Source organism: Siphateles boraxobius, unplaced genomic scaffold (genome assembly GCF_051911475.1).
Source record: "Siphateles boraxobius isolate OS27281-9 unplaced genomic scaffold, OSU_SipBor_1 9, whole genome shotgun sequence".
NCBI lineage: Eukaryota > Metazoa > Chordata > Actinopteri > Cypriniformes > Leuciscidae > Siphateles > Siphateles boraxobius.
The window spans coordinates 16,308,831-16,323,234 of NW_027509219.1; the positions used below are offsets into that span (position 1 = coordinate 16,308,831).

The 14,404-nt window shown below is 45.5% G+C and overlaps 1 protein-coding gene across 5 annotated transcripts in view; it reads left to right on the plus strand.

The window, feature by feature from the left end:
- The first annotated feature begins 2,640 nt into the window (after nt 1-2,640).
- mvb12bb (multivesicular body subunit 12Bb) overlaps nt 2,641-14,404 on the plus strand; it is an 85,951-nt gene continuing 74,187 nt past the window's right edge. For all 5 annotated transcript variants that reach the window (XR_013201055.1, XM_077222866.1, XM_077222869.1 and 2 more), the window contains exons 1-2: nt 2,641-2,763; nt 6,632-6,747. Coding sequence is in view for 4 of the 5 variants with exons in the window: in XM_077222866.1 (XP_077078981.1) it covers nt 6,637-6,747 (111 nt within the window). In the remaining variant the exon portion in view is untranslated. The remainder of the gene's footprint in view (nt 2,764-6,631; nt 6,748-14,404) is intronic.

The window sequence follows — 14,404 nt, forward strand, 5'->3', positions numbered from 1 at the left end:
TAAACAGATCCAACGAAGCACATTATGAAATAATAGCAAAATAACATTTATTTTTCAACATGGTTTGCATATAAATTTGTGCATGATGGGTGTTGCCATTCTACGGAAATCTGGGAACTTTCTAAAGGCACAGTTTCACACAACACATGATTTATGCAAACATGCCATTTCATTGTTTATTTGAGCCCCGTGACATTTAAACAGCATTATATGAATTTTGCAACTCCTTATTATCCAATACATTTGACAAGGTCTTTTGTGGGAAGTTTAAGGCCGTGAAAGTGAACTGTACCGTACGGGTGGCATTTACTGGACCTGAAGAGGCGGTTTATTGGAATGTAAGAAATGCAGCGCTGCAAACAAAGCACCCTCATATCTAATGATCCCCCCTCCCATGTACCATCTGCATCGCTCAGCGGACCATCTCCACCCCCATCACACACACACACACGCTTTCACACATGCGGGCATCATTCATCTTACCCGCAAATCCCCAGCATGCGTCGGGCGCGCATTAAAACCAGTCCATAATGGCTGACGGCTTTCACAGTTAGTGTGAGAATGCTGATCGCTGACTGTTTCGCACTGAGTGCTTCACCACCTTTTCCATAATTAGACCATTACGTTAACAGGTGTGCCACTTCCCCGCTTTCCTCCTTCCTTCTGAAAACATCTCTCCACACTCCATGTTTTATTTCATCAACTTCAGCCTGTCTGTGAAATCTAGCTGAGGTGTTAGAGGAAAGCTTGTAGTCCCCCCCCCCAACCTTGTCAGGAGAGTCAGGTGTGACATTGAGAAGTTCAGCTGGCACTATAACACAGCAGGATGAAGGAGAACAGCTCGGGGAGTTAGTGGAGATGTTTGTGCTGCGGAAAGTGCGTGAGATATCACTTGACAGCCCGTGTTAGCTGCTAAAAGTACCCAAGAAATATCTTTTACAACGGTGTATTACCGTGCCGTATTGTTTCTGGATGACTGCGTGTTTCTTTAGCTGCTCAACAGTTCTTGGAAATATTGACAAAGGCTCATTATATCACACTACGCATTGCGACACTTAGCAGGTGGCACTGCTTCAGCGTGACCTGACGTGCCTCTGCGCTGTATACCCGGTCTGACATGAAACACATGTAGCGCTCTCGCTATCTGCCAGCGTCTTTCTCCGGCTTTTGGGCGGTTTGGTTGTGAGCCAAACTGACACAGCAAGTCTCAGTTGAGATGGCATCCATTAGTCTCTCATTGACACGTCTGTAGTGTACACTAGTGGCGGGCGCCTGCTCTGGGCCACGGGCATTGATTCATTGTCAGTTTTTCATGAATGATGATGAGCGTAAGAGGTCTCATTACCTTATTATGTTCATTAAATCTTGTTTAGTTCCTGTGCGTTTGATCTTATTGAGCATTATTAGCTCCAGCAGAACACTGGGTTGATAACAGATGCTTTTTTGCTGTTGTTTCTGTGTTCTTTCGCTTCTCTGAAACTTATTTCAAGGGAATGACAGAGTCAAATCCATCAGGATTATGCCACTGTGCGACTGCCATTAGACGATGCAGACTGATGTATTCTTATGGCACGCAATTGGCTGTGGCGTAATCTGTTCCACCTCGCTGTGCTTCACGAGGGTAGGCTATACGAGCCTCCCTCCACATCACAGATTATTCATCTTCTACTATGCAAGGATGATATTGTGGAATCTTTATTTTCTGGAATGCAATAGTTTCTTACCTACATTTATTGAATGAAAACATAGAATATGATTTGTGTGTTTTAATTGAATAGTGTTTTCTGAGGAACAATGTTATTTTTAATGATTAGTGTTGAAATGTCATTTTTGGTCCCCATGAGTAAAACAGCTTATAAATCATACAATTATATATATATATATATATATATATATATATATATATATATATATATATATATATATATATATATATATATATATATATATGTTCTCTGTGAGGGTTATTTAGGGGTAGTAAGGGATACAATAATACACTACAAAAACCTTTACATTGAAAGTCATCCTAATTATATAGAATGTTTCCCTCTCTCTCTCTGTATGTGTGTGTGTGTGTTAAATAAAAGTAAACATTTTATGTGAGGCTATTTTATACAATAATATGCATATTACACACATTGCATGTTAATTTAATTACAGTAGGACTACATTTACATTTATCTGGCGCTTTTATCCAAAGCGACTAACAATTCCTATATATGTCAGAGGTCGCACGCCTCTGGAGCAACTAGGGGTTAAGTGTCTTGCTCAGGGACACATTGGTGTCTCACAGTGGATTCGAACCCGGGTCTCTCACAGCAAAGGCATGTTTTTATATTTTATCTGATAAACCTCTTCATTACACATATTACACAGTATGTGTGTTTGCTTGCTTTTGTCTTGCAATACCGTTTATCAATACCAGAACAATATCAGACTTAATTTGTAGGTTTAACACACACACACACACACACACACACACACACACACATATATATATATATATATATATATATATATATATATATATATATATATATATATTTCAAAAAAATTGTAAGTTTCCATCTCGGGACTGAAGGAGGTTAGATTAATTTAAAAGAAGTTTAGGTAAAAAAAAAAGGCTACAACAGTTCATAGGTGTCACTCTTGATCTTTGCATCCACAGACCTAGTTAATAATTTGCCTCATCGATGACTAATTGCGGAAGTGAAAAGAACAATCTCAGTATAGCATAGACGCATCTGTATTTGGTTCCCTCAGGTAAGCAACATACGAATTCACAGCTTATCTTTCAGCCCGCTTAAATCGCGTGCGGATAGAAATACGCAATAATCTTAAATAACTTGTGTTGACAGTAGCCTACACTGTGACAGTGAAAACGCTGAATGAATAGTTTTAATCACTGTTTAACCAACTGGACATATTTTGAAACTGTTTAATAACTCTGTAGGCCTACAACATTTTATAGGCTGACTCATTGATGAAAATCTTTGAAAACGTAAGCCTATTTGTTAATATTAAAATATTATAATAATATTCCTGCTTTAGTAACAGTAGTATGCATGTTAGCCATTTCGTTACGTTACCTGATGGCCTTTTCCCCCCAAGTTAAGTGAGCATGTAGCTATTCTAGTTTTTGGATAGCCAGTGAGGAACTCCGGGATGAATCTTTTTTTCCACTGACATGTTTTATATGCATTATGGTGATTATGATTTCTGTGATACAGTGATCTTGATGCATTGATGATTTAGGCTATATAGTTTTTAAGTAGCACGTGCACGAAATATGGTATATGTAGGTCTGTCTACTGATACAAACATCCTTTTCAGGTAAAGTGGAATTGTAACAAAACAGTCATTTTTATTCATAACTGATAACTCTGTGTAAAATACATCAACTGTTTTTGACTCAAAAGTAAATTTTGGTTGCTAATGCTTCAGTAATAATGCTGTCAGGTTAATAGTGTGTGTGAAGTTGTTAGTGTTATTCATCCTACCTTAATAATTTATTTAAGAATGTGATTTGTTCATAAGTAGGTAGATTTCGCGATGGCTATTGTTCATTCTGTTTTATGACAGGCAGTGGCTTAATGGTGTTCTCAAGTATGTGGTTTGTTGCTTTCACTAATTCCCCTTCATCTGTTGCAATGCAAGCTGGATCCGCTCCATTCTCTTTGATCTTTAACATAAAGACACCATAAGATGAGTGTGCATCATTAGTGCCACAGAAAGTCGCCTTTAGTCTCGACAGCCTGGCCTCCATTTTTCAATTAAAGTTGCTTTACAATCAAATAGCCCAGCACAGTTAGGAAAAGGCTGCATTGATTAGTGTACAAATTAACACAAGAAAGAAATCATTCTCCCTCCATAAGCTAATTTGCCGTCCTCGGTTCTCCTTAATAAGTCCCTCCGACTGACTTTTTATACACAGACCCTCCACTGCCTCAGTAAATCCTGTAGATTTAATAACCATAATTGCAATAAATTCGGTAAACATTTAGATTGAATGCAATAACTGTGTCATTTACTCCAGTAGGTTGCTTTAAACGTAATTTAATAAAAGGGCAAAGGACCCTCCACATAGGCTAGTACACTAATCCTTGGTGATCCATGCGTACACATTAGGCTGAAGCATCTTGGGACGAAAATAGACAACGATTGATCTAGATTTCCTAGAAAATATCTGATCGCCATGACTTGTTGTTTAGAGAGACTTCACTTGGTGGAGCCTAATTATGTTTGTATTGCTACTCCATCTCAGGTCATTTATGTTGGGTCAACTGGGTATTAACGTAGGCCTATTATCATTCAAAGCCTTAAAGGTGTACCACAACATTTATCTATTTAGTTCTTAGTCTTAGAGATGAGTTAAGACAGTTATGCCATTTTTGTGTGTGGAATTTTAACACAAAAAACCTATATGCATAGAAGTAAATGAGTGAATGATGATATTCATTTTGGGTGAATTATCCCTTTAAATAGCATTTACTGTAAATAACGTAATTTTTTCTATGTCCTTTCTATTATATAATTTCCATTATAATGCAATGCAGACAAGCACATTTCTGCCATTTTAAAAAGCTGTTTTAGGTATTCTTATTTTGTGGATGCATTTGCACACTTACCTGATTTGTGTAATTCTTTTAGCGAACAGACAGTGTGTGCAAAATGCAAATTTTAAATACAATTGTCAGCTGTCACAATTAATTCTTAGTATTTTCCCACCATAATCTATTAAGCTTTTTAGATAAATGTCCTATGCTTTTGCATATCCAAAATAATAATTTTAAACCGCATTCTGCAAGGCATTAAAATCTCAATAAATGTACAAGACAACACAGAATACACACAGAAGTGGCCATAACTATTGCAAGCACTACCTCATTTCCAGAGATTTGCTGGTGGCATTTACGCAGTGAAAAGTTTACTCCCACTCTTTAACACGAGAATGAAGATCCCTCATCTTTATAAACAACTGCCACTAAAACCATTTCATCTGAAACAGTTCAGAACATAATGTCAGCCCACTCCATATATCTGGAGCTCATTACAGGGGAAAAAAGGTTTGCAGTAATTAATTACCCTGCTAATTGGGCCCTCAGCAGTATTATTGTCTGTGTCTGCTCTGCTTATTTAGTGTACAAACGAGACCTGCTGCATGATTGTTTTCTCTGGTTTTAGGAGACTCATACGCCTAGCAATCAGCACAACGACTATCATTCAGCTTACTGACACTGAGAGTTCAGTCCGGTACTGAAAAGCCTTCATCAGAGAGTTTATTTTGATATATTTATATCTCTTGCTTTGTCTTTGTTTCCACCTGTGCATATGTGTGTGGGTCTGTGTTCTTGTGTTTTTGTCTGCCAAACCTATTTAAAATACTGGAAAGCACTTATACTTGAGAAATTGTGCACTGATTGCCATCTAGTTACGTCAAGCAGAAAGGCAAAGGCTTGGAAATACAAAAAGAGTCTAATATTTATAGATTGTTTTAATATCAAAATAAAATTACATGCTTAAAAGGGGACTTCACTGCGGGCAAAATGGCCTTTCAATAAAATGTGACCGTCTTTACATTAGAAAGGAGGGAAAAAATGAAACCAGTGCCACCCGACTAGAGAAAACAGAAAAAATGCTGTTGTATTCCCTTTTGCCAAATAAGCATGAAAACTTTAACACCCATAATGCAAAGGGCATGTAGCCATCCAAGTCCACTCCCACCAGTCTGCTATGGAAATGTTTACCAGAGTCAAATACCGCCTTGCGTTTGTAGGAAATACTTCTTAGCAAACTTTTAGTCATAATGGTGTTGACTTTTATTGTTCCCAGGTGCAAAAATTCAAAAGAGTAAACGTTTAGTGGCTGGGAGTCAGTTATTTATTCCATTGAAGTATCCAACGCGCTATGGGCAGTGGCTAAAGCTTGCAAAGAATCGTAAATACGGAGAGAACGCCGCGATGGAAAATCGTTTGTAGTCAACAAGGAACGCAGTGTTTTAGGTGAAATGGAGAAACTGCCATTCTGTCAGTTACGCCCAACCCCCCGAAGCTAAACGACGTTGCGTACTGGTATGAAATCTATTGCCATAGTGTTCCATTTTTAACATAATTCTGTTTAAAGAGTAGAGATAGTATGATACATTTCGTTAGTGATAAGCATACCCTTACATTGCTCTGTCAATAACCCTCTGCCGATCCTACTGTCCATCGGTGGGGATACAAAAATATGGAAGCATAATCTGTAGTTTTCACGAAAACCCAAAGCTGTCAAAAGTCTGCCAGATGACGCGTTTTGCATCATCCAGCGGCCTTTTTGCAAATAAACGTAAATATTTTGGTCCATGTAACACAGAGAACAAGCAAGCATTGTTCATTTAGGCTACATACTACCGCCATTGTACCTTTACAAAGCGGGTTGAAAATCGGCAAAGTTACTACACTTTAAGTCTTTATGGATGCTCCCATGTTAATAAATGTACACCTTGTCAACAGCTCTGAAGTGTTTTGCAGTCTTTCTATATTTTAGTCTTTATTTATGCTCAGCACTCTGTGTTAGTGGGATGTGTGAGAAGTTTAGTTTTGTTATCGTAAGTGTATGTGTTTTTTTAACTTTTATCACTCTCTCGCAGCAAGAATGGCAGATCTTTCGGAAATCTCTGGTGCTAAAACAGAGCTACAGCCTGAAGCCATCTCTGATATTGGTGTGCTGACATCCAAGAAAGAACCTCCAGCAGACTACTATATTGTGAGTTTGCAGTTGCTAAAAATATACAGTATGTGATTTGGACTAGGGCTGTGCGTTATAGCTAAAAAAATGTTTTACGATATAATGATTCATATCGTTCGGTATCGATAATAATTTTTTTTAGTAGAAAATAGAAAAGTTTGAATTTAAACCACTTTTTTTTATTTATTTATCCACATTATTAAGGCAAACAACAAATTATATTGGTTTTAGCAGTCAAAAACTAAAATAGAATGTAAACAAAAATATCTTCTTTGTGTCTTATATTAAGATAGCTTAAATAAAATGTTGCAAAATGTGTGCAATGTAAAAATGTAAACGTAGAACAATCAAGGCAACATTTTTGATACAGCAAAAAGAAAAAAAATGGCAGAGAAATTTCCTTGATTTAAAAAAAATATTTATTGAAATAAAAATTATTTTTAAATAAGTGTGTTTTCCTACATCTTGTAACTTTTAATTTTTATAAATGAGGGTAATCTTTGAAGGATGAAAAAATAATGTTTTGGTCATCACATTAAAAATAAAATTTAAATATGAAAATATTTGAGTTTCAAAGTGCTGGAAAAGATGTGTGACGTACTTAAAAGCATTTTACTATTCCTTCCAAACTTCCATGGTTACAGTTGGTGTTACTATTAAATCCATGGTGAATGTTGCTGATCTGTGGACTTAAAGCCTATAACTAGTTCATTCATGGCACACTGTTTCTCCTGGTTTCCACATCAGCGCAGTTTGATCCGTTAATCATGGAAAAAATGTAATGCTTCTCACTAGATCTTGCTGCGATGTTATTACTTCTGTGGCAAATTCAAAAGCTTTCTATACTGTATCTCTTAGCGTTGTGTAGTAACATTGTCGCTTGATCAAGATCGGCTCACGCTGCACTGGCATTGGTCCAAACTGACAAACTTGACACAAATGACACAAACTTGTAAAGAATAATCAATATATAACATCTATGGAAGCTGAAAAAAAAAATATAATTTTTTTTTTAAATAAAAAAAATACAAACGTTAATTGCTAGTTAATAGTTTAAAGTAATATTTTCTAACAATTCTGACTTTTTTCTTGCGATTGAGAGTTTAGATCTCGCAATTCTAACTTTTTTCTCAGAATTTTGAGATATAAATTTGCAATTGCTAATTATAAAGTCAGAATTGCAAGATAAAAAGTTGCAATTACCTTTTTTATTTTTTATTCAGTGGCAGAAAGCTTCTATTAAAATCCAGTAGCATAACTGAAAATGATAAGGTAATTATTTAAATAAAATGTAATCAAATGTAATCTGTCATGCAGGGATGTCTGGGAATGTCCTTTTACTGTTTGTTTTACTGTGTATTTTAAATATCACCATATTTTACTTATTATCAATACTTTACTGTTAAAGTATATTTAATTGTCTTGTTAAAATTTATTAAATCTTCACAGTAAAATTAAATCTTCACAGTAATTTGAACGATAATCCATATTTTTTGTACTTCCATTACATTTTATAGTATTTTGCAGTAAAACTTATTGTCCAATAAAGTTTTTTTATTGTAGCATTATTACTTTTTTACATTATAAAATTAAAAGAAAAAAAAGATAAGTAAATTATAACAAAAATAAGTAGAAACATAACATTTTACTGTTTTTAACTACAAAACACAAGTTCCCTTTCAGTCGATAACGTCGGACGTAGTCGACGCGACTGAAATGGGATCACGCTAGGGAGCCTATCGTCTTCGAGTATTATTGAACGAGCCAATACACATTGGCGTGCGAGATTTGCATCTCACACTCCTCCCCGCAGCGCGGGTATAAATACGGAAGTGGATGCACGCACCATTTGCCTTTCGCTTCGGAGCCGAGCTTCATGTCTGGATCTGAAGAGTGTTGTTGTACAACGAGCGAGTGTGTCGGCGCTTCTTTGGGAAGTCTCTCCTGGTGTCGGTGGTTACAGCGCGAGTGCAGCGGTGATCGCGAGCTTCAAGCTCTCAACTGCTGTTTTCACAGCAACCAAATTTCTGTTTGTGTTTGTTTGTCTGACGGTCGGTTGAGGGCGAGAAAGTGAGTGCTTCACTGGCACAGGGTGCACCATTCCTGTGTCAGTGTTGCCGCGGTCATTCCCCTGTGTGCTCCGGCACTGGTGAGAGGTTTTCACTTCCTAAAAGAGCAACACGGGTGCGTTTGCGTCTTTTTCAGGATGTCATTCCGCCCGTGCGTTTCTGGGTGCGGTCGTTCCCTGTCTCTCTCTGATGGTCACAATTGTTGTATCACTTGTTTGGGCTTACAGCACGCTGAGGCAGCTTTTGTGGACAGCTCATGTTTTCACTGTGGGAACATGACTGTCGCAGTGTTGAGGGCGAGACTCGCCTTCGTCCGCGGAGAGCGAGTCCCCATTGCCATGCCCCACCCCCGGGTGCTGCATGGGATGGGTGACCGGAGGGTAGTGTTGGATGTCCCGCCCGGTAACCATTCCCTGTGGGCTCCTCACCCCTCCCTTCCACTGCTACCATTGGAGCCTCCGGTGTTATCTGCTGGTCCATCTGTAATGGGTGGGCCAGCGGTTCCACTCGGGGCTCCCCTGGGGGACAGGATGTCGATTGCAGCATCGGAGGGTGAGCTGATGTCTGGAGATGACGACTCGGCTGCGTTGTCTCCCTCCGGGAGTTCAATGTTGCCCGAGCCGGATCCAGAGTTATCAGCTATGCTGAAACGGGCCGCCGAGGCTGTCGGGCTCGAGTGGAACCCTCCACCGTGTCCTGTTCAGTCTCGGTTGGATGATTGGTATCTCGGGGCGGGCCGTGCTGGTTCTCAGCCCGCCGCCCCAGTGCCCTTCTTTCCCGAAGTGCATGAAGAGCTTACTTGGTCGTGGACGGCACCTTTTACTGCTGAAAACGACTTGAGTAGTTCTTCCTCCCTCACTACCCTTGTCGGAGGAGCGGTGAAGGGTTATGAGGCTATCCCTCCAGTGGAGCGGTCTGTTGCGACTCTTTTATGTCCAACGGCCACTGCGTCCTGGGAGGGGGATCCTTGTTTCCCCTCGCGGGCCTGTGAGTTCGCGTCAGGATTGGCGGTCAGAGCTTACAGAGCTTGCGGGCAAGCCGCTTCCTCTTTGCATGCCTTGGCGTTGTTGCAGGTCTACCAGGCCAAAACACTCATGGACATGCACGAGGGTAGTTTGGACCGGGCGCTCGTGAGTGAGCTCCGCACCGCCACTGACCTCGCCCTCCGGGGTACGAGTGTCGCGGCGTGTGCGGTCGGTCTAGCGATGTCCACTTTGGTGGTCCAGGAACGCCATCGTTGGCTCAGCCTGGTTGAGATGGCGGATGCGGACAAGGTTCGGTTCCTGGACTCCCCAATTTCCCAGGTTGGGTTGTTCGGCGACGTGGCGGAGAGCTGCGCCCAACAGTTCTCTGCCACCCAGGTTCGGACGGAGGCTCCCCGACACACCCTATCCCGGCGGCCCGCTGTTGCCTCCACCCTGCCGCCGGAGATAGTCCCTCCGCCCGTTCGTCGCCGAGGGCGCCCCCCTGCCGTTGCCTCCGGTTCCGCGGGGTCTCCGCAACAGCCTTCACCCAGGCCCCAGCGTAGAACCAGCAGCAGGCAGGCCGCCCAGTCTGTCTCAGTCACCGCCCAGCCAGGGGGCGAGTGTCAGAAACGTTCCTGAGACAGGCCACCCAGGGATGGGGGGACTAGCTCTTCAGATGGTTACCGTTCCACCATTGGTTCTCCGGAGTCCAGTGGTACCCCAATTGTCAGAAGAGCGAATTTCTCCGTCCCTGGGTCCCAAGAGGGCGAGGCTGGCGGCTTGCGACCCTGTGGAACAGCCTTGCTCCCCCCAGCCCCCTCTTGTTCGCCAGCCCGCAACACGAGGCGGTCGAGGACCCGGTCATCCGCCTTCTCTCCCGTCCTCTGTTGCCCCGTGGAGACAGGTAAGTGCAGCACGGCTCACTCAGACCCCGCTTCGGGCCGCCCACGGGCCTTCCGAGCCGGGTCCCTGCCCTCCACCGCGCTGCCCCACCCCGGGTATGCCTGTGTTACCCTTGGTCCCCCTGGTTCGGTTCGTCGAGGCCTGGAAAGTGCTCTCCAACCCGTCCGGCTGGCTCCTCCGTACCATCAGGCTCGGCTACACGATTCAGTTCCGCCGGAGTCCGCCCAGGTACAGTGGCATTCGCCACACTTCAGTGTCGAGCGAATCTGCTCCTGTCATGCGCGCGGAGATCGCGGTCCTGCTGGCGAAGGACGCGATAGAGCCGGTGTCGGTAGCCGATATGAAGGCCGGCTTTTACAGCCCGTACTTCATTATACCCAAGAAAGGGGGTGGGTTACGACCAATCCTGGACCTGCGAGTCCTGAATCGGGCCCTTCACAAGCTCCCGTTCAGAATGCTGACGCAGAAACGCATCTTCCAATGTGTCCGTCCCCAGGATTGGTTTGCAGCGATCGACCTGAAGGACGCGTACTTTCATGTCTCCATACTGCCGCGACACAGGCCATTCCTGCGTTTCGCGTTCGAGGGTCAGGCGTATCAGTACAAAGTCTTACCCTTCGGGCTGGCCCTGTCACCCCGTGTCTTTACGAAAGTTACGGAGGCAGCCCTCGCTCCCATGAGAGAGCAGGGCGTTCGCGTTCTCAACTATCTCGACGACTGGCTGATACTAGCTCAGTCTCGGGAGCTGTTATGCGAACACAGGGATTTGCTGCTCCAGCACATCAGCCAGCTGGGTCTTCAGGTCAACTGGGAGAAGAGCAAACTCGCCCCTGTGCAGAGGATCTCTTTTCTCGGTTTGGAGCTGGACTCGGTCCAACACACGGCGCGCCTCACAGAGGATCGCGCCCGGTCGGTGCTGAACTGCCTGAATTTTATCAAGGGCAGAACAGTGGTTTTTCTGAAACAGTTTCAGAGGCTCCTGGGGCATATGGCAGCCGCAGCCGCAGTTACGCCGCTCGGCCTGCTTCATATGAGACCACTCCAGCACTGGCTTCGCGACCGAGTCCCGAGGTGGGCGTGGCGGAGAGGCACGCTCCCTGTGAGAATCACCGCGGCCTGCCTCCAAACCTTCAGCCCGTGGTCGGACCTTTCGTTTCTCCGGGCCGGCGTGTCCCTAGAACAAGTGTCCAGGCATGCTGTGGTCTTCACAGACGCCTCCAACACTGGCTGGGGGGCCACGTACAACGGGCATGCAGTAGCTGGCACCTGGACGGGGTCCCACCTGCATTGGCACATCAACTGCCTCGAGTTGTTAGCAGTACTCCTTGCTTTGAGACGCCTCAGGACGACGCTGCTCGGCAAGCACGTACTGGTCCGGACGGACAGCACTGCGGCCGTTGCGTACATCAACCGCCAAGGTGGTCTACGTTCCCGCCGCATGTCACAACTCGCCCGCCACCTCCTCCTATGGGGTCAGTAGCATCTGAGGTCGCTTCGTGCCGTTCACATCCCTGGCCTGCTCAATCGTGCCGCCGACGAGCTCTCACGACAGATTGTGGCCTCGGGAGAATGGCGGCTCCATCCCCAGGCGGTCCAGCTGATATGGGACCACTTCGGGGCCGCACAGATAGATCTGTTTGCCTCTCCGGACTCGTCCCATTGCCAGTTGTTTTATTCCCTCGAAACGGATGCACTGGCTCACAGCTGGCCCCGGGGCCTCCGCAAGTATGCGTTTCCCCCAGTGAGCCTTATTGCACAACTACTGTGCAAAGTCAGGGAGGAAGAGGAGCAGGTTTTGCTAGTTGCCCCTTATTGGCCCAACCGAACCTGGTTCCCCGAACTTTTTCTCCTCTCGACAGCTCCTCCCTGGACTATTCCTCTGAGAGAGGACCTACTCTCTCAGGGACGGGGCACCATATGGCACCCGCGTCCAGACTATTGGAGACTCCATGTGTGGTCCCTGGACGGGACGCGGAGGTTTTAGGTAGTCTACCACAGGCAGTCGTAGATACCATCACGTCAGCGAGAGCCCGCTCTACGAGGCTTGCTTACTCCCTGAAGTGGAAACTGTTCGTTGAGTGGTGTGCTTCTCAAGGAGAAGACCCCCGAAGGTGTTCGGTCATTTCCGTGCTTTCTTTCCTGCAAGAGGCTTTGGAGCGTCGGCTGTCCCCCTCCACCCTCAAAGTGTATGTCGCCGCTATTGCCGCACATCACGATGCAGTAGACGGGAAATCCCTGGGGAAGCATGACTTGATCGTCAGGTTCCTGAGGGGAGCGAGGAGGTTGAATCCGCCTCGCCCCCCCTCTATACCCTCTTGGGACTTATCTCTGGTGCTAACCGCACTGCAGAGACCGCCCTTCGAGCCTTTGCAGGTAGCAGAGTTAAAAATTCTGTCCCAAAAGACAGTTCTCCTACTTGCTCTGGCCTCCATCAAGAGGGTAGGGGACCTGCACGCATTTTCGGTCAGCGAATCGTGCCTGGAATTCGGGCCGGCTAACTCTCACGTTATCCTGAGACCCCGGCCTGGATATGTGCCCAAGGTTCCTACCACCCCCTTTCGGGACCAGGTGGTGAACCTGCAAGCGCTGCCCCCGGAGGAGGCAGACCCAGCCCTGGCTTTTCTCTGCCCCGTTCGCGCCCTGCGCTTGTACGTGGACAGAACGCAAAGCTTTAGGACCTCAGAGCAGCTCTTCGTCTGTTATGGAGGACAGCGGAAGGGAAAGGCTGTCTCCAAGCAGAGGTTGGCCCACTGGATAGTGGATGCCATCATCTTGGCGTATGAGTCCCAAGGTGAACCCTGTCCCCCCGGACTGCGAGCTCACTCCACAAGGAGTGTTGCCGCTTCTTGGGCGTTGGCGCAGGGTGCCTCGCTGACAGATGTCTGTAGAGCTGCGGGCTGGGCGACACCTAATACGTTTGCTAGATTCTATAGCCTACGTGTCGAGCCGGTTGCTTCCCGTGTGCTCTCTTCTCATAGAAGCCAGTAACACCGTGAGCCCCGGTTCAGTGTCGGCTTGCTGCGCCATTCCCCTCTTACGGACCGGATACGTGCGCCATTTCGCTCCGGTGGAATTCCCTTGTCCGGAACCTGTTGAGCTCCTCCGTACCCCCCCCAACGTCGGACGTGGCGGAACGTCTGGTGTTAGGCCTACCACTCGTATGCAGTGTGGAACCTGTGTTAGGCTGGGTCCATATGTTGCGGTCCCTACGGCGACCCCATATGTGTATTCTTCCACGATACGGCTCCCCAAGGTGAGCCCGTGTCTTTCCCTTGGCAGAGTCCTGCCGTCACTGTAAATTGGTGTGTCTCCCCCCTCTCTAGGCTGGAGCCCCCCCAGTGACATTCCATATGTTATACTGCCCGGCTCTCCGCCCAGTTCATATGTGTATTTCCCCCCCCCTTTCGGGTTGGTTGGGCTCCGCAGCGTCCCTTCCTTCCAATGTTGGGCACGCTTTCCCAGTGTTACCAAGTCTAACTGAGTGGGTCTTGTGGAACAGCAGCGACTTCCTGGCCTAAGCCCTGTCCTTTTCCGCTAGAACGTCGGGAGGATCAGAAGGCTTTTGTCTAGGCACTGGAAGGTGGCAGCGTTAGTGGCGTGTTCAATGGTTGATCCCATTTCAGTCGCGTCGACTACGTCCGACGTTATCGACTGAAAGGGAACGTCCTGGTTGCGTATGCAACCCACCGTTCCCTGAAGGAGGGAACGGAGGACGTAGTCCCCTTGCCACTACCGCTG